Source organism: Gobio gobio, assembly GCF_949357685.1.
Source record: "Gobio gobio genome assembly, chromosome: 17".
Lineage (NCBI taxonomy): Eukaryota > Metazoa > Chordata > Actinopteri > Cypriniformes > Gobionidae > Gobio > Gobio gobio.
This window is the reverse complement of record NC_137110.1, coordinates 40,439,738-40,464,965: the sequence shown is the minus strand read 5'-3', so window position 1 is coordinate 40,464,965 and position 25,228 is coordinate 40,439,738. Positions and strand designations below refer to the sequence as shown.

At 42.4% G+C, this 25,228-nt stretch overlaps 1 protein-coding gene across 1 annotated transcript in view; it reads right to left on the bottom strand.

Moving 5' to 3' along the window:
- tmeff2b (transmembrane protein with EGF-like and two follistatin-like domains 2b) overlaps nucleotides 1-25,228 on the bottom strand; it is a 104,895-nt gene that overhangs the window by 48,052 nt on the left and 31,615 nt on the right. The window contains exon 3 of the mRNA XM_079841092.1: nucleotides 11,954-12,083. Within this exon, the coding sequence (XP_079697218.1) occupies nucleotides 11,954-12,083 (130 nt within the window). The remainder of the gene's footprint in view (nucleotides 1-11,953; nucleotides 12,084-25,228) is intronic.

Below are 25,228 nucleotides of genomic sequence, written 5' to 3'. Positions count from 1 at the left end.
CACCTGAGACCTATATTACATCTTGTAAAAAGGGGCATAATACTCAAAAAAAAAAAAAAAAAAATTCTCTCACCAGATCTATTTTTTTTTCTTTAGATAAACTCTTTCTTCAGATAAACACAAATTAAAAAAATTATTTTTAGAAAAATAATCAATTTGTGAGTCTATAATGGAAGTATTGTATATGGGACCCCCAAATGTAACGCGTCATAAACAACACAAAGCGAACACAATGGTAATCCATATGACCCCGGTTGATGAATCAATGGGTGTGTCCCAATTCGCATACTATCCATCATAAATAGTATTCGAAAATAGAATTAGTATGTCCCAAATCATAATATGTTGAAATGAGTATTCCAAAAATTCCCGGATGGTCTACTATTTCCTGTTAAAATCCAAAGTGCAGATCTGTGCACACTCTGACGGTTAATATTGCCCACAACCCATTGTGAGTTGGACGAGGATTCGATCAGAACTACAAATGCAAATAAAAAGTGTTGAAACTACAAACATGGCGGATGTACGAGTCCGTCGGTTATGTAGAGCGGTTTAGATAAAGGGGTTTGAGTAAATAATTATCAGTATCTAACCAGACGAAAAGATGTTTATTCAGTGTTATCCACATTATATTTCATCTGCAATAGCATTGAGAACTTTTGTAAGGATATGTTTGGCCATTTACTTTTAAACATCATCATATTCAAATTGCAAACACACGAGGAGAGTCTCCGCATGAAAGACCCACGACTGGCTGATCAACGTGCTACTACATTTCTCTCCGATACGGTAGGAAATGAAATTAAACTGAATGTGGAGGGTTTTAACTGTGACAAGATGATTGACAGGGCAGTTTAAACGGTGACAGGATGCACGTAACTAAGCAACAGAGCTGTCCGTTAAAGGTGACAAAGTAGTATATCTTGCCTAGTCTTCTGCTACACACTCAAAGGTATGTGCTTTTTATTCACAAAAAGAGTACATACTTTTAGGATGTAGTATAAGTAGGCGAATTGGGATACAGCAAATGTCTTCTGAAGCTAAATGATTGTTTTCAGAAAAATACTAATATTTGTAACATTTTGACCTACAAACCATCGTTTCAGGGCCAACTGTCATATACACTTCACAACACTCTACCTGTTGCATGAAATCAGGTTTATAGTTAAAATGATTCAAATATTGACATTTAAAAAATATTAGCATTTTCAAATATTAGCATTAGTAGGCCTACATCTATCGTTTTGCTTCATAAGACAGCGATTCAGCGGAGTCGTATGGATTGCCATCGTTTTCAAGTTTGTGTGGTTTTTGAAGTGTCAACTTTGGGGGCCATACACTAGTATTATACAGATTATTTTTTCGAATTATTTCTACTCATCTGATAAAGAAAATCATATTCATCTGGGATGGCATGAGGGTGAGTAAAGTTGATGAAAAAAATTTTAGTTTTCATTTTTGGATGAAGCATCCCTTTAAATACAACCAAAAATATATATATTTGCTAAATACACTCACCTAAAGGATTATTAGGAACACCTGTTCAATTTCTCATTAATGCAGTTATCTAATCAACCAATCACATGGCAATTGCTTCAATGCATTTAGGGGTGTGGTCCTGGTCAAGACAATCTCCTGAACTCCAAACTGAATGTCAGAATGGGAAAGAAAGGTGATTTAAGCAATTTTGAGCGTGGCATGGTTGTTGGTACCAGACGGGCCGGTCTGAGTATTTCACAATCTGCTCAGTTACTGGGATTTTCACGCACAATCATTTCTAGGGTTTACAAAGAATGGTGTGAAAAGGGAAAAACATCCAGTATGCGGCAGTCCTGTGGGCGAAAATGCCTTGTTGATGCTAGAGGTCAGAGGAGAATGGGCCGACTGATTCAAGCTGATAGAAGAGCAACTTTGACTGAAATAACCACTCATTACAACCGAGGTATGCAGCAAAGCATTTGTGAAGCCACAACACGCACAACCTTGAGGCGGATGGGCTACAACAGCAGAAGACCCCACCGGGTACCACTCATCTCCACTACAAATAGGAAAAAGAGGCTACAATTTGCACAAGCTCACCAAAATTGGACAGTTGAAGACTGGAAAAATGTTGCCTGGTCTGATGAGTCTCGATTTCTGTTGAGACATTCAGATGGTAGAGTCAGAATTTGGCGTAAACAGAATGAGAACATGGATCCATCATGCCTTGTTACCACTGTGCAGGCTGGTGGTGGTGGTGTAATGGTGTGGGGGATATTTTATTGGCACAATTTAGGCCCCTTAGTGCCAATTGGGCATTGTTTAAATGCCACGGCCTACCTGAGCATTGTTTCCTTTCCTTCCATTCCTTTATGACCACCATGTACCCATCCTCTGATGGCTCCTTCCAGCAGGATAATGCACCATGTCACAAAGCTCGAATCATTTCAAATTGGTTTCTTGAACATGACAATGAGTTCACTGTACTAAAATGGCCCCCACAGTCACCAGATCTCAACCCAATAGAGCATCTTTGGGATGTGGTGGAACGGGAGCTTCGTGCCCTGGATGTGCATCCCACAGATCTCCATCAACTGCAAGATGCTATCCTATCAATATGGGCCAACATTTCTAAAGAATGCTTTCAGCACCTTGTTGAATCAATGCCACGTAGAATTAAGGCAGTTCTGAAGGCGAAAGGGGGTCAAACACAGTATTAGTATGGTGTTCCTAATAATCTTTTAGGTGAGTGTATATATGCTAAATATATATTATCTAAATATTCACCCCAACCCTCCCCACCGCCTGCAGATTTGCGCTACGCCACTTTTATAAGCTTAGAGATCAAAATGTATTTTAGATCATGAGAAGCATAAATTTGGCCCCTATAAACGTCACATAAAACTGTCTCTTTGTAAGGTTAGATGGTCTCTTCATATAACTGGCCGGTTCTTGCCATGTGGCCTGTTTCATTCTGTTTAGTGCATGCTTAGATTACAAATACAAATTCACTTGTTGTGCCATTTTCCCAATAGCCACTTTATCTATTATGAATCTTTGCAGCTTTATCTGAGTCAGTGAAGGTTGCACAGACAGAGCAGAGGAGAACAATAGAAGCAATATCACAGACTTCATGCAAAACAAAAGTCAATGTGGCACAGTGCACTTCTCTCTTAGCCAAACTTAAAAGAGGCATTTATGGAACACTAACGTACACTTGAGACTTCTAATTCTAGATCATTCCAAGGACTTAAACTGAGCTTTTCTAAGCCCAATGTATCTGATCTGTAGAACTGAGAACTAGAGGGTGAAAGAATAAGAACTATAGAGGGAAATGTATACATTAGAGAGGAAGGGGAGGGAGGCTGGCTGTCACCTCATTTCCAATTTTTAACACTTATAAATCTGTCCTCCGGCTGCATCTGTACCTCTCAAAATATAAATAATGGAGTTCTTGTGGTTTCATTTGAGGTGAAAACAAAAAGTAGCCCCAGATAACCCCACTCTCTCTCTCTCTCTCTCTCAAGTTCAAGGGCACAGCCGCTGACTAGGCCGTACTATGTTCTCTTGCTCTCAGTCTTTCTCGCCATCCGCCCCTGGGCTCGACGGCAGCTTTGGGAAAATCTGACATTCATCAATTTGTTATGATGGAGAGGAGCAGCTTATAGCTCTGTGCCCTCCCATCAATCACCCCACCAATTATTCCCCGCCCAGAACAAATATAAATCTTCGTTTGAGATGGCCACAGGAAGGCGAGGCCTTAATGTGTTATTCCTTTAATTCAGAACTGTGCCTCTCCTGCAGCACTGCAAAAATGATTTTCTTAATCAGTATTTTTGTCTTGTTTTTCAGTACAAATATATTAACTTTTCTAAGTAAGGGATAATGTATTATTGCGAAATAATTAATTTTAGTTCAATCATGACATCTCTCGGAATAGTTTTAGCATGTTATTGAATATGGCAATAGCCAGGTTTCCATCCAAGGATTTTTTTTTGGCGGAAAAAGGTTTAGCGCATCAAAATGTTTACCGGTATAGCTGATTGACATGCCAATTATTGATAATTTTTTGCAAACGTTGACAACATTTTTTTCTCTTTAACTTTAGAGTATAAATTCTAGGTCGATACATCAAATGTTGTGAAAAACTAGTTTGGACTAGGGCTTTAACGCAAATAAGTGTGGTGTCACATGACAGAATTAGCATATACAGCGTCCTCCTCCGTGGTGTTGCTCCCTTTAAAGCGTTGTTTCTCTGTAGTTTAAAGGCGCATTAAATCTACCTATTATATTCATATTAATATTAAATAATATTATTTTAGTAATTTTGTCTGTTTTTTACAATCTAATAAAAGTTCATCAGAAAAATAATAGCTAACTGATACAGGATCTGGCTACTTGACAAATGAAAATCATAAACATGACACAATATTACATGTATAATATATATATTTTTTTAATAAAGTGGGTTTTGATGTTTTTGATTGATTTGATGATGAACCAGAACGAATAACCTTTTTTAGTTTGAATGATTTGAATAAATACGTTCTCTGCAACGTCAAACCGCGACTGGCTTGACTGCATGTTCAAGGCTTATGTTAAAGATCGAATATTGATGACCGAATATTTTACTGTATACAAAATTTTGCATACAAGACAAATGAGCTGCCCTATGTACAAACCCATGGGCTTCATAACAAAGGCAGTTACATGCAGCCCTGTCAGGCAGGTGGAGCTGGGGGAGGTGGATGGTTTCAGAGGAAGAGCGTGCTGCAGGATTAGTTACAGCAAACAGTGGACCAGGCTATTTAAATGTTGAGCAAGCGATCTCATTGGCTGCAGAATCAGCAGAAACCAATCAGCTTGTGCCGTGCTGTAATGATGTGGTTTCTTGCAGATTGCATGTAAAGGACCTATCAGCTAGTTTCATGACTGAACTAGACACATCATTAATAATAGAACCTATTGTATTAGGGTAAGTTTACATGACAATAATGTACTAAAAATGGAAAAGTTTTTTCTTTGTACAGATGACAACATTATCAAAATGATCTCCGTTCACACGGATCCGCGAAAATAGCTAAAACGCTGTATTATGCATGCCAGACAATGTGCACGCATGCCTATAAATAAACACGTAATACACATGTGCACCGCTTTCACACATTCACAGTTTACAGTAGCTATGTTTCCATCCAAAGTTGCGAATATAATTTATGTGCAAAAATGCAATATTGCATAAAACATTTGCGAATAAAGCACCGTTTCCATCCAGTGAGTCGAAGAGAACATAATCGTCACTTCCTGATAAACTACCGCTAAAAAATCACTAAGAAACATAAGAGAAGCCCCCATATATAATAATTTTCGTATATAATAAATTATTTGCATCTCAGAGAAACTTGTGCGTCTCAATAAACTTGTTGTCATGCTTTCAGAGGCAGATGTGCTGTTTGGGAACGCAGTCGTGTAAGACAGTTCTAGGAGGGAAATATACCGAGCATCTTTGTCAACAGACTTCTGAAAGACCAAAACAGCATTTCAGATGCTGTGCAAACAAGATTTTTCCGCTGGTTAGTACAGTTATGCTGTTACATCGCGAAAGTCACATGATTTTCTTTATGCGCATCAAGGAATTTATTCGGTAAACGTGTTTCCATCATAGTTTATGCTCATGTTTTCGTATCGGATAGAAAATGTATCCTACTCAAACGAGCGCATAATTTTTTAATGCGCATTTTTAGAATTTATGCGCATCTTGGCGTTTCCATTCAGCATTTTTTGATGCGATATCCTAAAATGTGCATAAAAATAGGTGGATGGAAACATAGCTACTGAGACGATAACTGTATAGTTTTCAAAAACTTGCTCTTTGAAATATTTTTTCAAAAGTTTGCGTTTTCAAGCCACCAAAACGCTGTTGGCGTGTAAATGCATAACAAGTATAAGCATTACAAGTTTTCTGTTTTTAGTTCTGTTTCTTTTTTGCCTGTTAATTATGTTCAGCAGCATTTTGGTTGTTAACATAACTGAAACTGTAGTTCCCAGCATGCTTTGCATGGAACTTAATGGGGAAAGTAAACATTTTGAAATTAAGTACCATTTTGTTTTTGTGCTGGATGAGAAATATACTGGGTTAAGAGTACGAAAAAAAGTTACCAATTTGCTATCTATCAAGTACAATTTTATAAGTCAGTGATGTGATACAAAATATATTAACCTGAATAAATTCAGTCAGGGAAGCATGAAATTACTTTACTAACTGACTAATCGGGTCACTTAAAAAAAACATTTAATAATGTTGAAATTACATGAACACGTTATTTTTGTGTAAACTAATTTATGTGGAACCAATATACACGATTAAATCATGTAAATTCAACACACATTTTAAAAAACAAGACAAAATAAAAGAAAACAATATTTTGCAATGTCCTCTTCCTCACCCTTTCAGTTTCTCACTTCCTCTCTTTCTCCTTCCCAAACTTCTGTGTCCCCTGCTGGGTCACAGGTAACACAAATAGTCGCAGATGAGGTATGCAGATGAGGCTGAGCTCGTTCATATTCATGAGGCTGCGGTTTTAATGAGGGACTCAATTACAGGACCACATTACACTGAACCTGTGACACTTTGGCTGTCTGAAATAAAAAGAGAGAGACAGAGGCTCTATGTATTCAGCATCTCATTTTTTCATCTTCAATCTGCGTTTTCATTCTCCAGATCATTCCTCGTTCCCTTTGCTGATCAGACCAATCCCCGCTGTACTCATGATCTTCCATAATTAGCCAAATTATTTGTCTGGGTCTGTCCTTTTGGTATTACATCAGACTGTCTCTCTCTCTGCCCGTCTCGCTCTCAAACTGCTCTGTGGGGAGCGTCTAGATGTTCTGATGGATTATACTAATGATGACTTTTCCGATTCCATCTTCCTCCAGCTTTGCCCCTTCCCCAGCACACACAAACACACACACACACACACACAAACAGGGTCTGATTTATAACTACCTCCCACTATCTTTCTCTTCTTTACAAGTAATGGGTGATCAATTTGAGAACACTGTGACCTGTGTTTATTCTGTCTCCAAACACACACTCAGATTTGTGTACACACATATAGCACACACAATGATTTGTGGTCTGTGAGGAAATGTAGCCCACTTTACTTGACACTGATTACTGCCTTTGCCTCTGAACAGCCCCACATCTCTGCATCAAATACAGATGGATGTTTTTTTACCATGGCTGGGACTCTACATTCCACTGTTTTTGTTATATATGTTGTATCAAACATACAATTCATATAGCCTGAAAAGCAGTTTGTTTAAAACATATCTAATGTTTGTATCCCCCACTTAAAATGGGAATTGTGATCTGTTCCAAATCTACTGAGCTGATGAAAACAGCCATTTTGAATCGTAGCAATTAACTGTGTCCCAAATTTTGCGTGCAACTGTTATTTTTCTCAACTACATAAACTGTAACATTCCCTAAAATTACAACACACAAGAAATAATTGTTACACAAATTGCAGTGTTGACTCCATTCAAACCTATACCCAAGTTATTGGGGTATATAAACAAATATTATTTTCTATAATTTATAGGACTACAGTTAAAAAATGTGTGGTCTTTAATATTAGTTTTTGAAAAAAGTATCTTAGGCTCACCAGGCTGCATTTATTTGAGCAAAATAAGTAAAACAGTAATATTGTGAAATATTATTACAATTTAAAATAAAAAATGTTTTCTATTTAAATATATTTTAAAATATAATTTATTTATGTGATGGTAAAGCTAAATTTTCAGCATCATTACTCCGGTGTCATATGAGCCTTTAGAAATAATTCAATGTCTTTATTTTTTTTTTATTTTTTATTTTTTTAAACCTTTCTGACTAAAACTGTAGTGTAATAACTACAAATATTTTCTATAACCTACAACTACATATTTAGATATTTATGATTAAATATTTATCTTTGTTCTTGATTAAATTAATAGCCGCCTTCCTCATTTAATAAATTATGTCAAAAATTGGGCTAAAGACAGAGGACAAGAAGAGGACATTGTAACTGGACCAAAATACTTTGTGTGTGTGTGTGTGTGTGTGTGTGTGTGTGTGTGTGTGTGTGTGTGTGTGTGTGTGTGTGTGTGTGTGTGTGTGTGTGTGTGTGTGTCCTCACAGGAAGTCACCTCTATTGAGTAGAAGTGTGTATCTGTGTGAGAAAAATGGAAAGAGGTGGAACAAAGTCATTTGCCATTGTAGCAGTACACAAGCCCGATTGTGATTCCCCTGAGCTTTTCTAAAGAGCCTTCCTAAAGCTGTGTCTCTACACTTTGGATAATTGATCAGATAATGAAGAAAGGGCGAAAGAAAGAGACAGAAATGAGAGAGAAGAACAACGGGTGAAGTAGTGAACACAAACAAGAATTGTTTCTGGTATTAAATGTTATTTAAAGATTCAATTTCAGTATCAGTCTTCACCGGTGACCTCTGTCAGCACTGTGCTCTGTTTCTCTTTCTCTCTTCCACTATAACTTTCTGTAACATTGTACCAGAGATGGGTTGGAATTGCCATCACAAGATCACCTGTCACACTGTCAGAATGTCAGTCAAACCTGCACCTTAGCTGTCTCCCTGAGCAAAACAAACTGTAACCTGCACAAAATGTCTGTTTTTCAGTAATAAATTGAGCTTTTATTTAAATCCGTACGGCCTGTTTCACACATTAGCAGTGTGCAAGGGGAGCTGCAACAGCCGGTGTGTGTTGAACTTTCACACTGCGTTTCTACTATATAGCAGTGAAATCAGATTTGCCAAAATGTCCAAAACACAAGATTTTAATATGAACTCAAACATCTAAATCATTTTAAGTCTTTGAAGACAAATGTATCTATACAATTCACATTAAATGTTAATTTCTACTGTACATTAACAGTACTGTCATACGGTACATTAACAGTTTCCCCCTGTTTTTCTTTTAAAGATTATTATACACTCATTGGCCACTTTATTAGATACACCTTGCTAGTACCAGGTTGGACCCCCTTTTGCCCCTTTAAGATCTGCCTAAATTCTTTGTGACAGATTCAACAAGGTGCTGGAAACATTCTTCAGAGATTTTGGTCCACATTGACATGACAGCATCACGCAGTTGCTGCAGATTTGTCGGCTGATGCAAATCTCCTGTTCCAGCACATCCCAAAGTGCTCTACTATATTGAGATCTGGAGGCCATTTGAGTATAGTGAACAATGTCATGTTCAAGAAACCAGTTTGAGGTGATTTGAGCTTTGTGACATGGTGCATTATCCTGCTGGAAGTAGCCATCAGAAGATGGGCACCCTGTGGTCATAAAGGGATGGACATGGTCAGCAGCAATCTCAGGTAGGCTGTGGCTTTAAACGATGCTAAATTGGTACTAAGGGGCCCAAAATGTGCCATGAAAATATTTACACACACCTTTACACCAGCAGCAGCCTGAACCCTTGATACAAGGCAAGATGGATCCATGCTTTCATGTTGTTTACACCAAATTCTGACCCTACCATCTGAATATCGCAGCAGAAATTGAGACTTATCAGACCAGGCAACGTTTTTCCAATCTCCTATTGTCCAATTTTTGTAAGCCTGTGCGAATTGTAGCCTAAGTTTCCTGTTTTTAGCTGACAGAAGTCACCCGGTGTGTCTTCTGCTTCTGTAGTCCATCTGCTTCAAGGTTTGACATGTGTTCAGAGATGCTCTTCTGCAGCCCTTGGTTGTAACAAGTGGTTATTTGAGTTACTGTTGCCTCTCTATCAGCTCAAATCAGTCTACACTCCAAAAAAAAAAAAGGTTCTATATGGCACTAAAATTGGTTCTTCGCTCGTAATCATAGTTGTATAGCTCCAATTTTGGTGCTTCAGTGTTTCTTCAGTGGTTCTTCACCGGTTCTTTTGCTAAGGTGCTATAGCACCACTATCATATACAGAACATGTTAAGATATGGTGGTATATAGCACCAAAAGTGGTTCCTCTATGATTACGACGAAGAACCACTTTTAGTGCCATATAGAACCTTTTTTTAAGAGTGTAGCCATTATCTTCTGACCTCTAGCATCAACAAGGCATTTTCACTGGATATTTTCTCTTTTTTCGGACCATTCTCTGTAAACCCTAGAGATGGTTGTGCGTGAAAATCCCAATTGATCAGCAGTTTCTGAAATACTCAATCTGGCACCTACAACCATGTCAAAGTCACTTAAATCACCTTTCTTCACGTTCTGATGCTCAGTTAGAACTTCAGCAGATCGTCTTGACCATGTATACATGCCTAATGCATTGAGTTGCTGCCATGTAATTGGCTGATTAAATATTTGCAGTTGAACAGGTGCACCTAATAAAGTGGCCTGCGAGTGTATATCCCAGTTTCACAAGTGTCATTATCAGCATTACCATTCAGAACCAACTGTGTCGTTCTGTATATCACCCGACACCAGGTGCATTTGTCACTCTCACTAGTCATTAGCTGTCAGTGAATGATCATTATTTTAGCTTATAATCGCCGTTATTTCCTCAGCAGTGTGGCTCTAAGGAACCCGAGTACTGCCAGAAGTCAGAACTCAGATTGAACCCCGCTGGATGTTTCACTGTGGAATGTTGCGCCTCTGAGCGTCAAGGGGAACATTGACATACCACTGCTACCTGCTAATGGAAGTTTGCAGTTAAATTTGTCTTTGAATTTGTTGACACTTATTGACAAAGCTCTAACGCCTATGCATGAAAATAGAGTGATTCTAAGCCTACACACCCCACCCCCCGCCCCCTTTTTATTTTTGAGGGAACACCAGTTCTTTAAATGTGCAAAATGACAGAGGTTCAATTCCCTTCTGCAACTTGTTAAAAATATACAGATATAAGTGTATGTGTACATATGTACTGTATGTATGTATGTATGTATTTATTTATTTGTTGGTTGGTTGGATGGTTGGTTGGGAAGTTGCATTCAATAAAGGTTTCCAGAAAAATCTGGAAACAACCATTTATTTTTATGATGTAGAATCAAATTTAGTTAATGTCAAATATATATATATATATATATATATATATATATATATATATATATATATATATATATATATATATATATATATATATATATATATATATATATATATATATATATATGCTATACTTAAACGTATGTTTTGGGTACATTGTAAGCCAAGAAAGAAAAATGTATAATAAATTGTAAACAATATCCTAAGTTTAAGATCTTCTTTATGGCTGATTTGCTTCTCAAATAAATGTATCTTGTTTTAAAGATTTTTAGACTAGTTTCACTGCACAACAATACAAAGAAATTTGATTTTATTTTATTTTCTAAAGATTTGGTAACAGTACAATAAGGAACAATTTGTTAACATTAGTAAGTCATTAAAGAACAATATTTAAACAGCCTTTATTCATCTAGGTTAAAGTTAATTAATAGAAATACTGTTTTGTTTTTTGCATTACATTAGCAAATGTAAATGTATACAACTTGAAATGTTGACATGTATTAGTGAGAGTACGTAAAATTAATAAATGCTGTAAAAGTATTATTCATTGTTGGTTAATGATACCTTGCATTAACAAATAGAACCTTATTGTAAAGTGTAAATGAAAATTATGAAGATTTAGTCTATTTTTTAATAATGTGGTAAAACTACAATAAGGTACAATTTGTTAACATTAATAAATTGTTGAAGAACAATATTTGAATTGCATTTATGAATCTAGGTTAAAGTTAATAATACATTTTAAGCATTTTAAGTTAATAAGGCATTTCATGTATTTTTCATAAAACATTCCATAATGCAACTTGAAATGTTTAAAATGTATTGGTACGAGAGTATTTACAAATGAAGTATTGTTCATTGCTAGTTCCTGATACCTATTGCCTTAACAAATAGAACCTTGGAGGCGTTCATCGGCACCTCTACAACACAGGGACGTACCGACAGGGCAGGCGCCCTCTGACACCACCAGCACCTCCGTCTGCAATTTGCAGGCATCTTTGCGCAGGAGACAGTGGTTCTCATAGCTCTCGCCGTTGGATCCACACACTGGAGCATAGTCACTGCTGCACTGTAAAGAGAGAAAAAGGCAGAGGTGTCACAGATGCATTTCTGTTGTAAATGTTTAATGGTCGAGATCAGATGAGGACAAACTTTAATTACATCGCCGCTCTGAAACACAAGACACCTGTTCGGGTGTACATGCATGCGGATAGTGAAATAATGGTGAAATTACACCTGACCGTGACCCTAGCACAGGGGGAGGAACACAAGACCCCTGGTGTCGTTGTGGCCAGCTGTGGTGTGGCGCCTGGAGGAAGCAGGTAACCCAGAGGCAAGAGCACAGAAGGTGAACCGGTTTCATTCGTATATCAACCCCATAGAAGCAAATCGAGGTTATTTACATCAGCCATTAAACAAGAGGTCATCCATCTATCTGAATACACACGGGCACACACAACTGACACACAGCAAACACACAGTAAAATCACTGGAAACACACACTCACAACAAACACAGAAGTGCTGACTAATGGCCTTAGGGGGAAAGAGAGCACAAGTGAGAAGGACAAAACAGAGACACGAGCGGGAGGGTGACTCTTTCAAAGTTTGAAATCTCTAGTGTTATTTATAAATCACAGGCAGCCAGCCGTAAACACCAGAGAAGGTGATTTAATGAATCTCACTGTCGGAAATGTCCAGCTGATATGTACATTGCAGGGAAGTCGGGTGGACTTCTGAAATGAACAGTCATGTTAATTAATGTTTCAGATTTCATGTTTATACCAGTTAAATGTATATGAAACCACATTTACCCTAAACTATCAACAAACATCTAATACTATAGTATATTTTAGCTTTTATACTGACATGATAGTTCACCCTTATGTCTTTCCAAACCTGTATGACTTTCTTTCTTCTGTGGAGCATAAAAGAAGATATTTTGAGAAATGTCCAAGAGTTTTTTTCCCCATACAATGGAAGTCAATGGTCAATTGTTTGGACATCAACATTCTTCAAAACATGAGGGTGAGTAAATGATGACAGAATTTTCATTTTTGGGTGGACAATCCCTTTAACATACTATTAAAGGTTCAGTTCACTCAAAAATGAAAATTCTGTCATTAATTACTCACCCTCATGTCGTTCCAAACCCGTAAGACCTTTGTTCATCTTCGGAACACAAATTAAGATATTTTTGATGTAATCCTTTCTCTGACGAAAACTTTCTGACCCCACATAGACAGCAACATAATGACCAATTTCAAGGTCCAGAGAGGTATTGTTAAAATAGTCCATGTGTCTCCAGTGGTACTAACCTTAATGTTATGAAGCGACGAGAACACTTTTCATGCACAAAAAACAAACAAAAATAACGACTTTATTCAAGAATCTCTTCTCTTCCCTATCACTCTGTCACGCTAGTCATATTGTTAGGCTATTCACACAGTGCAGCACTTCCGGGTTCTATGGCAGAACGCCGGCTCACTATTGGCTGAGCACCACATGCATGCGTTATGGTGCTTACGTGAATCGCGTAGGAGAATAACACGGAAGAGAAGAGATTGTTGAATAAAGTCGTTATTTTACTTTTTTTGCGCACAAAAAGTATTCTCGTCGCTTCATAACATTAAGGTTTAACCACTGGAGTCACATGTACATTTTTAAACAATGTCTTTACTACCTTTCTGAACCTTGAAAGTGGTCATTGTGGGGCCAGAAAGCTCTCGGATATCATAAAAAAAATCTTAATTTGTGTTCTGAAGATGAGGGTGAGTAATTAATGACAGAATTTTCATTTTTGGGTGAACTAACCCTTTAAAACCAAGTCTCAACAAAGTCCCATCAGCCCTCTGGTGCTCTTCTGTCATTTTTGACCGAAAAAGTTTACGTTTTGTTTTTTTTAGAATGTTTTACTTCATCGGAATGGTACAAAACTTGGTAAAGGTTTTAAAACTTGCTATGTGGACACACACACACAACAAATCATGACCATGATTCAAAAAGGTTAAATAGTTCTGAAAAAAATTGTCACACTTGCACTGTTCGCAGTCAAAAATGATCGCAATGGAAACGATTAGGGAACAAATTTCATCTAGTGGAAGCTTTTGGTACTGTGCTCAAACAAAATCTTACTGAAAGGTCATTTTTTGAGATATCAACCTTAAATTTGGAACATGACTTGTTTAGATGGCTTGGATTTTCTCCAGGTTTTAGAATAATTTTTTTTTTTTGGAAAATATATATTTCATGCAAAATTTGAAAATAATATTTTTGTGCATTTTTCGTAACCATAAACTTAAAAACGTCCATAACTTTGTTACTTTATTCACTTCAGCAATATTTGTCAAATGTCTTTTTAAAAAGAGATCAAACTTAAGTTTGTGCGCCAAAGCATTCAAGATTTACGACTTTCAGGTCTATTCTCAAAAAATGGATTAGAACTACTGCATAAATATCATTTAGTACCATATAATCCCCTAAAAATACAAAATATTAAATAAAAAACATTATCGAACTAAACCATAGTGCATTCATTTAATTAAAATAATAAATAAGGTCATTATTTACCACCACGCAAGAAGGTTTATGCACACTCTTATGGCAATTTGTAAATATTTTACAGTTTGGCACATTGGTGGCTAATTTGTACAAATTATATTCATACGTTTTCTTACAATCTGCTTATGTTAGATTTAGGGTTGGTGCTTCATCACCACCTCATAAATAGTTGTTTTCTCATGAGATCGGGTAGAAGTTGTTGTGTTGCTTCAATAATACAGTACAATAATCAGCAGCTACAATAATACAGTACAATAATCAGCAGCTACAATAATACAGTAAAAAGCTAATTTTGTGTAAATTTTAAACTGAAGTTGGGCAGTTGTTATTAAAAACATTTACTTTCTTTTGGGAACTTCCTTTTTCTAGTCAAATCCTTAGTAAATGAAGTGCTTAATAAAAAATGCCTCAAAAAAGACAATTTCAAGTTCAAGTGTCCAAGTGGCTGATTGATTGATGTATTGTATTTACTGATTTATTTACTGTAATTAGTAAATCTAGTAACACATTCAGGTCAGTTTTACTTTTGGACCCCACAATATACACATTTTATTTTTGTTTTTTCTGAACCTGCTGGATTTATTGCTGTCAGAAATACATGCTTTGAAATCCTTCTCCATGTACCTAAATCTCAGTCTTGTAATTTGATAAAAATGTGTGAGGCAAAGGAAATAAAAACAGTACAAATCAACAAAATTAATTAGAAAGAGAAAAGACCAAGAATCTGCAGTTTGAGGAAGATACTCCAGAACAAGATTTCAACAGGTGTTGAAATCACACTTCAATTCATACTGACTTTACAAAAGTCAACTCAGAAAGAAAACACAACATTGCTTCCAGGCTGATGCTCAAACCTCAAAAAAGAGAGCATTGTGACAGTGAGTGACAGAATGTAGAGATGAATGAAAGATATAAAGAATTGAAAGGTTGAAATGGATAATAGCAGGTGAAGGATGAAAAGAGAGGAAGGAAATATGATTTAACTGCCGTTTCCTCATACATCTTCAACCAGCAGACGCTTTTTGACGAGGATATTAAAACATGTCATTAAAGAGAAATTCTTTCTTCCTGTTCTTCCATTTACTGTAACTGCTCTCATCTATCTCTTATATCGTTCCCTTTCGTTCAGTCACTACGACGTACGTTAGTGACTAACGAATGGGGGTTTCGCTTAGAAGCCAATCATCTTCATCGTATTCAACAGCGCCCAATGGCAGTGCCAATGCCATGGGCATGCGGAATTTGCATGCGTAACTCCGCCCCACCTCGTGGGTATATAAGGAAGTACGCTGCGAACATCGCATTATGTTTCTGCTTTGGAGCCAAGAGGATCTCTTCACTCCTACAAGCCTGATCTGAGTCATCGACAGCTTTCGAGACGAGCAGCTTTCCAGAGGCGTTGGTGTTACGGCGCGTTCCAGTGATCATCATACTGCCTGCCTGCTGATCTGCGCAGTGGTCCGCTAGACAGCTGGTGTGTGGTCCCTGGGCGCTTCGGCGTTCTCTGCGAAGCTTCCTCTCATAAAAGAGCTTACACGTGACGCGTCCTTTTCAGGATGTCTCGTCCGTGTACTTCTGGGTGTGGTCGGTTGCTTTCCTCTTCTGATGGGCACGAACACTGTCTGATATGTTTGGGCTTTCAGCATGCTCAGACAGCGTTCGCGGATGAGTCATGTTCTCACTGCGGGAACATGACCATCGCAATGTTGCGGTCAAGACTCCATGACCTTCGTACTGAAGTGAGAGTCCCCTCTACCACACCCCGATCTACTGAGTCCCAGAGGCCCAGTACTTCGGCTGGTGGTCAGGGTGACTTGACGGTTACGGTGTGGAACAAAGCCCCGACGCTCATGCCTCGGGCCACACCCCCGTCTTGCACATTGCAACCCGCGAGTGTTCAGATGCAGATCGCGGGGCCGGCTCCGGCCCCCCCGCGCATCTCATTTGGCGCTCCAGAGGAGGATGCGATGTCGATCACCGCATCACAAGGTGGGCTCGAGTCCTCTGGAGATGACGACTCGGCTGTGCTGCCGCCCTCGGGCGTGCCAGCATTGCCCGAGTCAGATCCAGAGCTGACAGCCATGTTGTCTCGGGCAGCCGCGAGTTTAGGGATCGAGTGGAACCCTCCACCCTGTCCCGAACGCTCAAGGCTCGATGATTGGTTTTTGGGGGCTCGCGCTGACACCCGTCAGTCCTTGCCCTCAATACCTTTCTTTCCCGAGCTGCATGAGGAACTCACGCGGTCCTGGAAGTCCCCGTTGTCTTCCCGTGACCGTTCACTGACTTCCTCCGCCTTCTCCGTCCTCGATGGGGCGGCAGCTAAAGGGTACACTGGGGTCCCTCCAGTTGAACGTTCTGTTGCGATGCAACTGTGTCCTCAGAGCGCTTCAACCTGGCGTGGTGATCCTAAGCACCCCTCCAAAGCCTGTCGATTCACATCAACCTTGGTGGCGAAATCGCACAGAGCCGCGGGGCAGGCTGCCGCTTCGCTGCATGCCATGGCGATCCTCCAGGTCTACCAGGCCAGGATCCTCAAGGACATGCACGAGGGTGGAGTTGATCCGGGGCTCTTAAATGAGCTGCGTGCCGCCACCGACCTCGCTCTCCGGGCGACGAAGGTGACCGCACGCTCCCTGGGTCAAGTGATGTCCACAAATGTGGTCCAGGAGCGTCACCTGTGGCTGAACCTGGCCGATATGCGGGACACCGAGCGAACCCGGTTCCTCGATGCCCCCATATCCCAGGCCGGCCTCTTCGGCGGGGCGGTTGAGGACTTCGCCCAACAGTTCTCAATCGCCCAGAAGCAGACTGAGGCTATTAAGCACGTACTGCCCCGGCGGCCAGCTGCTGCCTCCACCCCGCCGCCGGCGCAGTCAACTCAGTCTGCTCCACGCCGAGGACGCCCTCCTAAGGCTCCCGCCCCTCCCACCCGGTCCAAGCAGCAGCCTTCACCCGGGCCGGGTCGCGGAGGAAGCCGTAGGAAGGCGTCCAAGTCCCCTCAGGCCGCCCCGCGCCCCGCTAAACGCCAGGCCAAGCGGCGCTCCTGAGACGGACGGCTCAGGGATGGGAAATTCTTTCGAGGAGATGGTAGCAGGACCACTCCTTCCCCCGGTGGAGGGCTGGGGGAGAATCCTTTGTTCAGCTGCTGGCCCCCGGGTCAGCAGCACCCTATGTTGGTCAAAGAAAGAATTAACACTCCCATCCCTGAGCCCACAGAGTCCGGTGATGACGGTGCGCGCCACCCACGGGTCCCGCCACTCGCATCCCACTCTGTCGCCAGCCTCCTGGCAGAGCAGACCCCAGTGGAACGCTGGTCCTTCCCTGGTCTCCTCTGTCAGGACGCAGCTGTCAACCGTGCCCCCGCACCGGGACGCCCCACAGCCTCCCATGTCCGGGCCGGTGACGCTGCATCGCTGCAAGCCCACACCGGGTACGTCTGTACACCGTATGACCCCGCTGGTGCAGTTTCTGGATGTCTGGCTTCAGCTTCCAGGGCTGTCCCGCTGGGTCGAGCGGACCGTCAGGCGCGGCTATGCGATTCAGTTCGCACGGGTTCCTCCCTGCTTCCAGGGAGTCCGTTCCACCATGATCGGGGCCAACGCCCCCGTCATGCGAGCGGAGATTGCCACCCTACTGGCGAAGGGTGCGATCGAACCTGTCCCTCCAGCCGAAATGAATTGCGGGTTTTACAGCCCGTACTTCATTGTACCCAAAAAGACCGGTGGGCTACGGCCAATCCTGGACCTGCGCATCCTGAACCGTTACCTTCACCGGTTTCCGTTCAAGATGTTGACAGCGAAACGCCTTTTCGAATGCGTTCGTCCACACGATTGGTTTGCAGCGATCGACCTGAAGGACGCCTACTTCCATGTCTCCATTTTGCCTCGACACAGACCGTTCCTACGGTTTGCTTTCGAGGGGCGGGCATATCAGTACGCAGTTCTACCATTCGGGCTATCTCTGTCCCCTCGCGTCTTTACGAAGATTGCCGAGGCAGCCCTTGCGCCCCTTCGGCAGCACGGGGTCCGCATCCTGAACTACCTCGACGACTGGCTCATACTGGGTCCCTCTCGAGAGCAGGTTTGCGGACACAGAGATCTGGTGCTCCATCACCTAGCCCGTCTGGGCCTTCGGGTCAACTGGGAGAAGAGCAAACTTTGCCCCGCGCAGAGGATCTCTTTTCTCGGTATGGATATCGACTCGGTCGCCATGTGCGCGCAGCTTTCGAGCGAGCGCGCGCAGTCTCTGCTGACTGCCCTTCGACAAGTCGAGGGCCAGAGTGCGGTTCCACTGAAACATTTTCAGAGGCTCCTGGGGCATATGGCATCTGCAGCCGCGGTAACGCCGCTCGGATTGCTTCATATGAGACCGCTTCAGCACTGGCTACGCGATCGAGTCCCGAGATGGGCATGGCGGTCTGGCACGCTCCGGGTACTAGTGACTCGGGCCTGCTTACAGACACTCACCCCGTGGTCGAACCTCAAGTTTCTACGGACCGGAGTGTCCTTAGAACGAGCTTCCAGGCATGTTGTTGTGACAACAGATGCATCATCCACGGGCTGGGGTGCCATGTGCAATGGACAAGCAGCCGCGGGCTCCTGGACAGGACCCCAGCGCCTTCTGCATGTCAATTGCCTCGAGTTACTGGCTGTACGGTTCGCCCTGCACCGCTTCCGAGCGTTGCTGAAGGGTCAACATGTGCTAGTCAGGACAGACAACACGGCCGTAGTAGCGTACATCAACCACCAGGGCGGTCTACGCTCCCACCGTATGTCTCAACTCGCCCGCCATCTCGTTTTGTGGAGTCAGAAGCGCCTGAGGTCCCTTCGTGCTGTCCACATCCCTGGAGACCTGAACTGTGCAGCCGACGAGCTGTCACGGTTTCAGCCTCTCCCCGGAGAGTGGAGACTCCACCCCCAGACGATCCAGCTGATATGGGAACGGTTCGGCGACGCACAGGTAGATCTGTTTGCCTCCCAGGACTCTTCCCATTGCTCCCTGTATTATTCCCTGACCGAGGGCACCCTCGGCACGGATGCACTGGCGCACAGCTGGCCGTCCGGGCTACGCAAGTATGCGTTTCCCCCAGTGAGCCTTCTTGCACGGGTACTGTGCAAGATCAGGGAGGACAAGGAGCAGGTCGTCTTGGTCGCCCCGCTTTGGCACGGCCAGACCTGGTTCCCAGAACTCTTACTCCTTGCGACAGCCCCTCCCTGGCCTATCCCTCTGAGACCAGACCTTCTGACTCAGAGACGGGGCACCTTTTGGCACCCGCGTCCAGCGTTCTGGAAGCTCCACGTGTGGCTTCTGGACGGGACACGGCAGGTTTGAGTAGCCTTCCACCTGCGGTGGTCGCTACCATCACTTCCGCTAGAGCTGAGTCTACACGACGTCTCTACGCGTTGAAGTGGAACCTCTTCGTCACATGGTGCTCTTCCCGCCAAGAAGACCCCTGGAAATGCCCGATCGGGTCCGTGCTATCGTTTCTCCAGGAGGGGGTGGAGCGAAGGCTGTCTCCCTCCACCCTGAAAGTGTACGTGGCCGCAATATCTGCCTACCACGATCTCCTGGGAGACAAAAAGGTAAGTCAGCACGACCTGGTCATCAGGTTCCTGAGGGGAGCGAGGAGACTGAATCCTCCTCGCTCTCCTCTCGTTCCCTCTTGGGACCTCTCAGTAGTCTTAAGTGCTCTGCAGAGGCCTCCCTTCGAGCCTTTGCGGTCGGCCGAGATTAAGTTCTTGTCTATGAAGACGGCTCTGCTGACCGCATTGGCCTCACTTAAGAGGGTCGGGGACCTGCAAGCATTTTCGGTTGACGAAGCGTGCCTTGAGTTCGGGCCGGCTAACTCTCACGTGATCCTGAGACCCCGGCCCGGATATGTGCCCAAGGTTCCTACCACTCCGTTCCGAGATCAGGTGGTGAACCTGCAAGCGCTGCCTTTGGAGGAGGCAGACCCAGCCTTGGCATTGCTCTGTCCAGTACGCGCTCTCCGCGCCTACGTAGACATGACGCAGTGTTTCAGGACCTCAGACCAGCTCTTTGTCTGTTATGGTGGAGAGCGGAAGGGAAGTGCTCTCTCAAAGCAGAGGTTGTCTCACTGGGTGGTGGACACCATTGTTTTGGCTTACCAGCAGCAAGGTCGACCATGTCCCCTTGGTGTGAGGGCACACTCCACCCGGAGTGTGGCCTCCTCTTGGGCTCTAGCGCATGGCGCCTCGCTAACAGACATCTGCAGAGCTGCAGGCTGGGCGACACCCAACACATTCGCCAGATTCTACAATCTCCGAGTGGAGCCAGTGTCCGACTTTGTACTCGCCCCCCCGAGGGGCCGGTAATGGACCACGCTCAGGTGTCTTCGCTTGCTCGCCATTCCACTCCCATGACTGGATACGTGCGATATTTTCCTCAGGTGAGCTCCCCGAGAGCCCTGAGCTCCTCCAGCACTGTCGACGCCGACATCAGTTCAGTCTGCCCTTTCGAGCCCAGACCCTCATGTCCGGCCAGGTGCTCCGTGTGCATGGTTCCCCTCTGGCGACCCCCACACGAGTATTCCCACCGTAAGCCTCCTCAGTGAGCAGGTGTCTTTCCCTTGGCAAGTCCCTGCCACCCCTAGGGTTAAAAATCCACCTTCGGCTGGTACCCTAGAGATCTTCCATATGCAACCCTCAGCGGGTCATATGTGTATTCTCTAAGTCCTCCCTACGGTAGGCATCTTGGCATTCCCTCACTGGGATATGCTTCCCAGTGTACCTTGGTAATCCTGTGATAAGTGGGAGTCCTAGGGCCTTAAGTGGCGGGATCTCACACTTACGCAGGGCACTGGTTGACAGCTGAGTGGCGCTGTTTTACAGGTTCCCCCATTCGTTAGTCACTAACGTACGTCGTAGTGACTGAACGAAAGGGAACGTCCGGTTACGTATGTAACCCTCGTTCCCTGAGGAGGGAACGGAGACGTACGTTTCCTTAGCCACGTCAGCTGTGCTGCCTGGAACGCTAGGAGTTCAGTCTTGGCTCCTGCAGCAGTAACATAATGCGATGTTCGCAGCGTACTTCCTTATATACCCACGAGGTGGGGCGGAGTTACGCATGCAAATTCCGCATGCCCATGGCATTGGCACTGCCATTGGGCGCTGTTGAATACGATGAAGATGATTGGCTTCTAAGCGAAACCCCCATTCGTTAGTCACTAACGTACGTCTCCGTTCCCTCCTCAGGGAACGAGGGTTACATACGTAACCGGACGTTTTTCCTGCTCTGTAGAACAGTATCCCTCACTGTGTCCTGGCACTCAGAGCGGAGCCACAATCAGGCATCTTCTACCAGCCTGGTCTCAGTGTTATACATATACTGTATATGAACAGCTTCAGATCCAGAACTACAGCTGCTGTAATTACCACAGGATCCAAAGTGATGCTGGGCAAGCTAGCCAAAAACTAAAAGTAACACTTTACAATAAGGTTTCATTTTTTAACATTAGTTCATGTGAATTAACAATGAACAATATTTGTATAGCATTTATTAATCTTAGCTAAAGCTAACTTCAGCTTCAATTAACTTGCTTATTGCTAGGTAATTTTAGCTAATCCATTAACTAGCGTGGACAAATAAGAATTAGCTAAGCTAAGATAAATGAGAGAAAGTAGCTATGCAACTTTACATATTAAATATTAAAACTAGTGGTGGGCATAGATTAATTTTTTTAATCTAGATTAATCTCACTGTAATCTTGGAATTAATCTAGATTAAAATGGCTCATTTGAATTCTGCCGAAGGCATTCAGTATGTGTGCTTGTAAGTGATCGTTTGTCTTTTTGTAGTTTGAATAATAAATAACTTCTGTCCCTTTAAGACCTGACGCACACATGGATCCCAAACACTGTTCCTGTGAGCTGGTTATGACTATGTTTACGTTAAAACTCACCAAGATGGGCATCGAGACATTTTTGAGTGTATTTGACCATTAATAAGATTTTTTTTAAAAAAGGAAAAAGGAGCTCAATTTTGCCCTTGTATGCAGGGCCGTTTTTAGGCATAGGCGGTCGCCTAGGGCGCCATCAGCTGAAGGGGCGCCAATGAACGCATATCAGGGGTGTGTGTAAAGGGTGTCAAGGCCACCCTAAAATATGATTGCCACCCCCACTGGTTCCCCGAACACTATTGGATCAGAGTACTGTCAATTACTGTCTGAATGTTGCATGTAAAGTTTGCATTTGGAGCGCTCAACACCGATCAAAGAGCTCGGTCAAAGCTTTGGCAAGGTAACGCTTTTTTTAACCACACAATAAAGCTAAATTCAAAGGCCAATTAAAAAAACAGGTAAAATAAAAAGTGCACAAATCTGTATTTTGTTAGGGCCGTATTAGTGGCAGTCGAGAAATCATGCTGTGAAATGGGCAGATAGTGTAATATTGCTCGGTGTGTATTATAGAGGCAAGATGTAGGTTAACCACACTCAATTTAGCATTTCATGATATTATTATATTTAAACTCTATTAAACTTTCTTCTCTTACTTGCACCTCCAAAAGGTGTGTGTTTTTGCGCTAATGCATTGTTAAAGGATCAGTGTGTAATTGTTTCATATAAAACTTCAACGGCCAATTTAATAAAAATAGTATAATAAAATGTGCTAATTCACAATATTTATTATCCTTTATTAAACCGTTTTGTTTAATTTAATGCATCTTTACAGGTGGTGTTGAAAGCGGAATATATTCATTCAGTTCTAATAGTGTCGTACAGGGAACAGCGTTGCGTTATTTAAAGGGGAAGTTCAAGCGTCAATGAGAAACAAAGACCGCACTGAATCAGTATTTATTCTTTTTACTTTCATGTGACTGGAACAGCTTTTATACGTAGTTTCCAAATTGTATTTGTATATAATTGTTAATAAGGATTACAGTTCCAAAATTGTATGTATGTATGTATTTGTTAATAAGGATTAAAACGAATACCAGTAATACCATGTTGCATTTTAAGATTTGGCTGGGGGGTGCCAATAAGGATTTCGCCTAGGGCGTCAAAATGACTAGAAGCGGCCCTGCTTGTATGTCAGAGGCGGCTTTATTACGGTATGTGTGTGTGCGCTTCAGATGCAAGCGCGAAATCTGCAGGAATTAGTAGAATTAACGTTATGTGCAACCCCGCACGAAATTCAGACCGGTCACACCAATACTAACACGCTAAATCCAGCAGAACACGCGTTTGCCGTGTTCAGAGGGTTAACTGGACTGAATGAGAGGAGGCGGGTGCGTGTCAACTCGCTGTCAGTCGGAGAGGAGAGTGCGGCTGGTATCGATACTGTAGAAAATGAGTGTCGTATAGTTTCAGTAGGCATACACACAGGTTCGAAGACTCGTTCTCTCGCCCCCTACAGTGCAATTCCGCTAGGTATACATCCGCGCTAGAATATCAAGGTGAAAGTCATCATAGCTTGTGTAGTATAGACATAGACAGTAAAAGAAATGGACACAGCGACTCCATAGACTTCAACGGGGAAATTTGAAGTCAGTTAGAAGCACTCCCTTCCTGATGGCTGAGCGTACTGCGCAGCCTCAGACTGAGCTTGACAACGTAGATGTGACGTGATCAGCCTGTCTGACAGTGGCAAGTCTTCTAGTAGTTGTGCAACGTAAAATCTGAATCACCGAATCTTGTAGCGACACAGAGAGTGAGCAGGAGCAACTTTTGATGAATGAAGCAGGATTTGCGACATCTCTATCTGCGTTTATGCCTCCACGTCCCCCCGATTGCCTCATAGACAGTAAAAGATTGCCTGCGAGCTTCTCTTCGGGTCTATACAGTACAGCGCGACGGAGTCGCGTGGTTATGACGCAATCGTTAGCCTACTTTTTACAAAAACGGCTTCTACGGGGCTATAGTGTAAGATACAAGGTTACGGAGCATTTTATACATTGTTGTTTGTTTAGAAATAAACAATGGACAAATGGAGTCTTTAAATGCCTCAGATGTAAAGATATTCGCTGTCAAAGTGAGGCCAAAATGAATGGGAGTCAATGGGATGCTAACAGCAGGTGATGGCTTGGTTAGCAATGGCTGCCCCTATGAAAGGTACGCATTCCGGGGGCTGGATTACCCCCTTGAGTATAGACCAAGCTCCCAGCCCAACTTTGAGAATAGATTAACGGCAATATTTTTTTTATCGCCCGATAAGAGTCTCGCGTTAACGCAGCACGTTAACGCCGATAACGGCCCACCACTAATTAAAACCATATTGAATATGTGTGTGTGTGCGTGCGTGTGTGTGGGTGGTTCAGGTAAACCCTACCCTAGGGACAAAATGGCACAAAATGTCCCCACAAAGGTGGCAATATCCAAAATACTTGTCCTTGTGGTAAAAGTTTTTGGCCCGCATGAGGAAAACAGCTTAAAAATGTAATTAGATGATGTTTTTTGAAAATGTAAAAATAAAAAATAAAAAAACTATAAAACTATAACTATAAAAAAATCTAATAATTAATAATAGCATTATTGCGCTTTATTTAGTTCGTTTTTTAAATAAAATAATAAATAATAAAATAAAAAATAGTATATTTTAAAATAAAAACAAATGAGTATAAAATAAAAGTATGATTATTTTATAGTACACTTAAAAATACAATGCTAATATTTACACTTTTTTTCTTTTTTACTTCT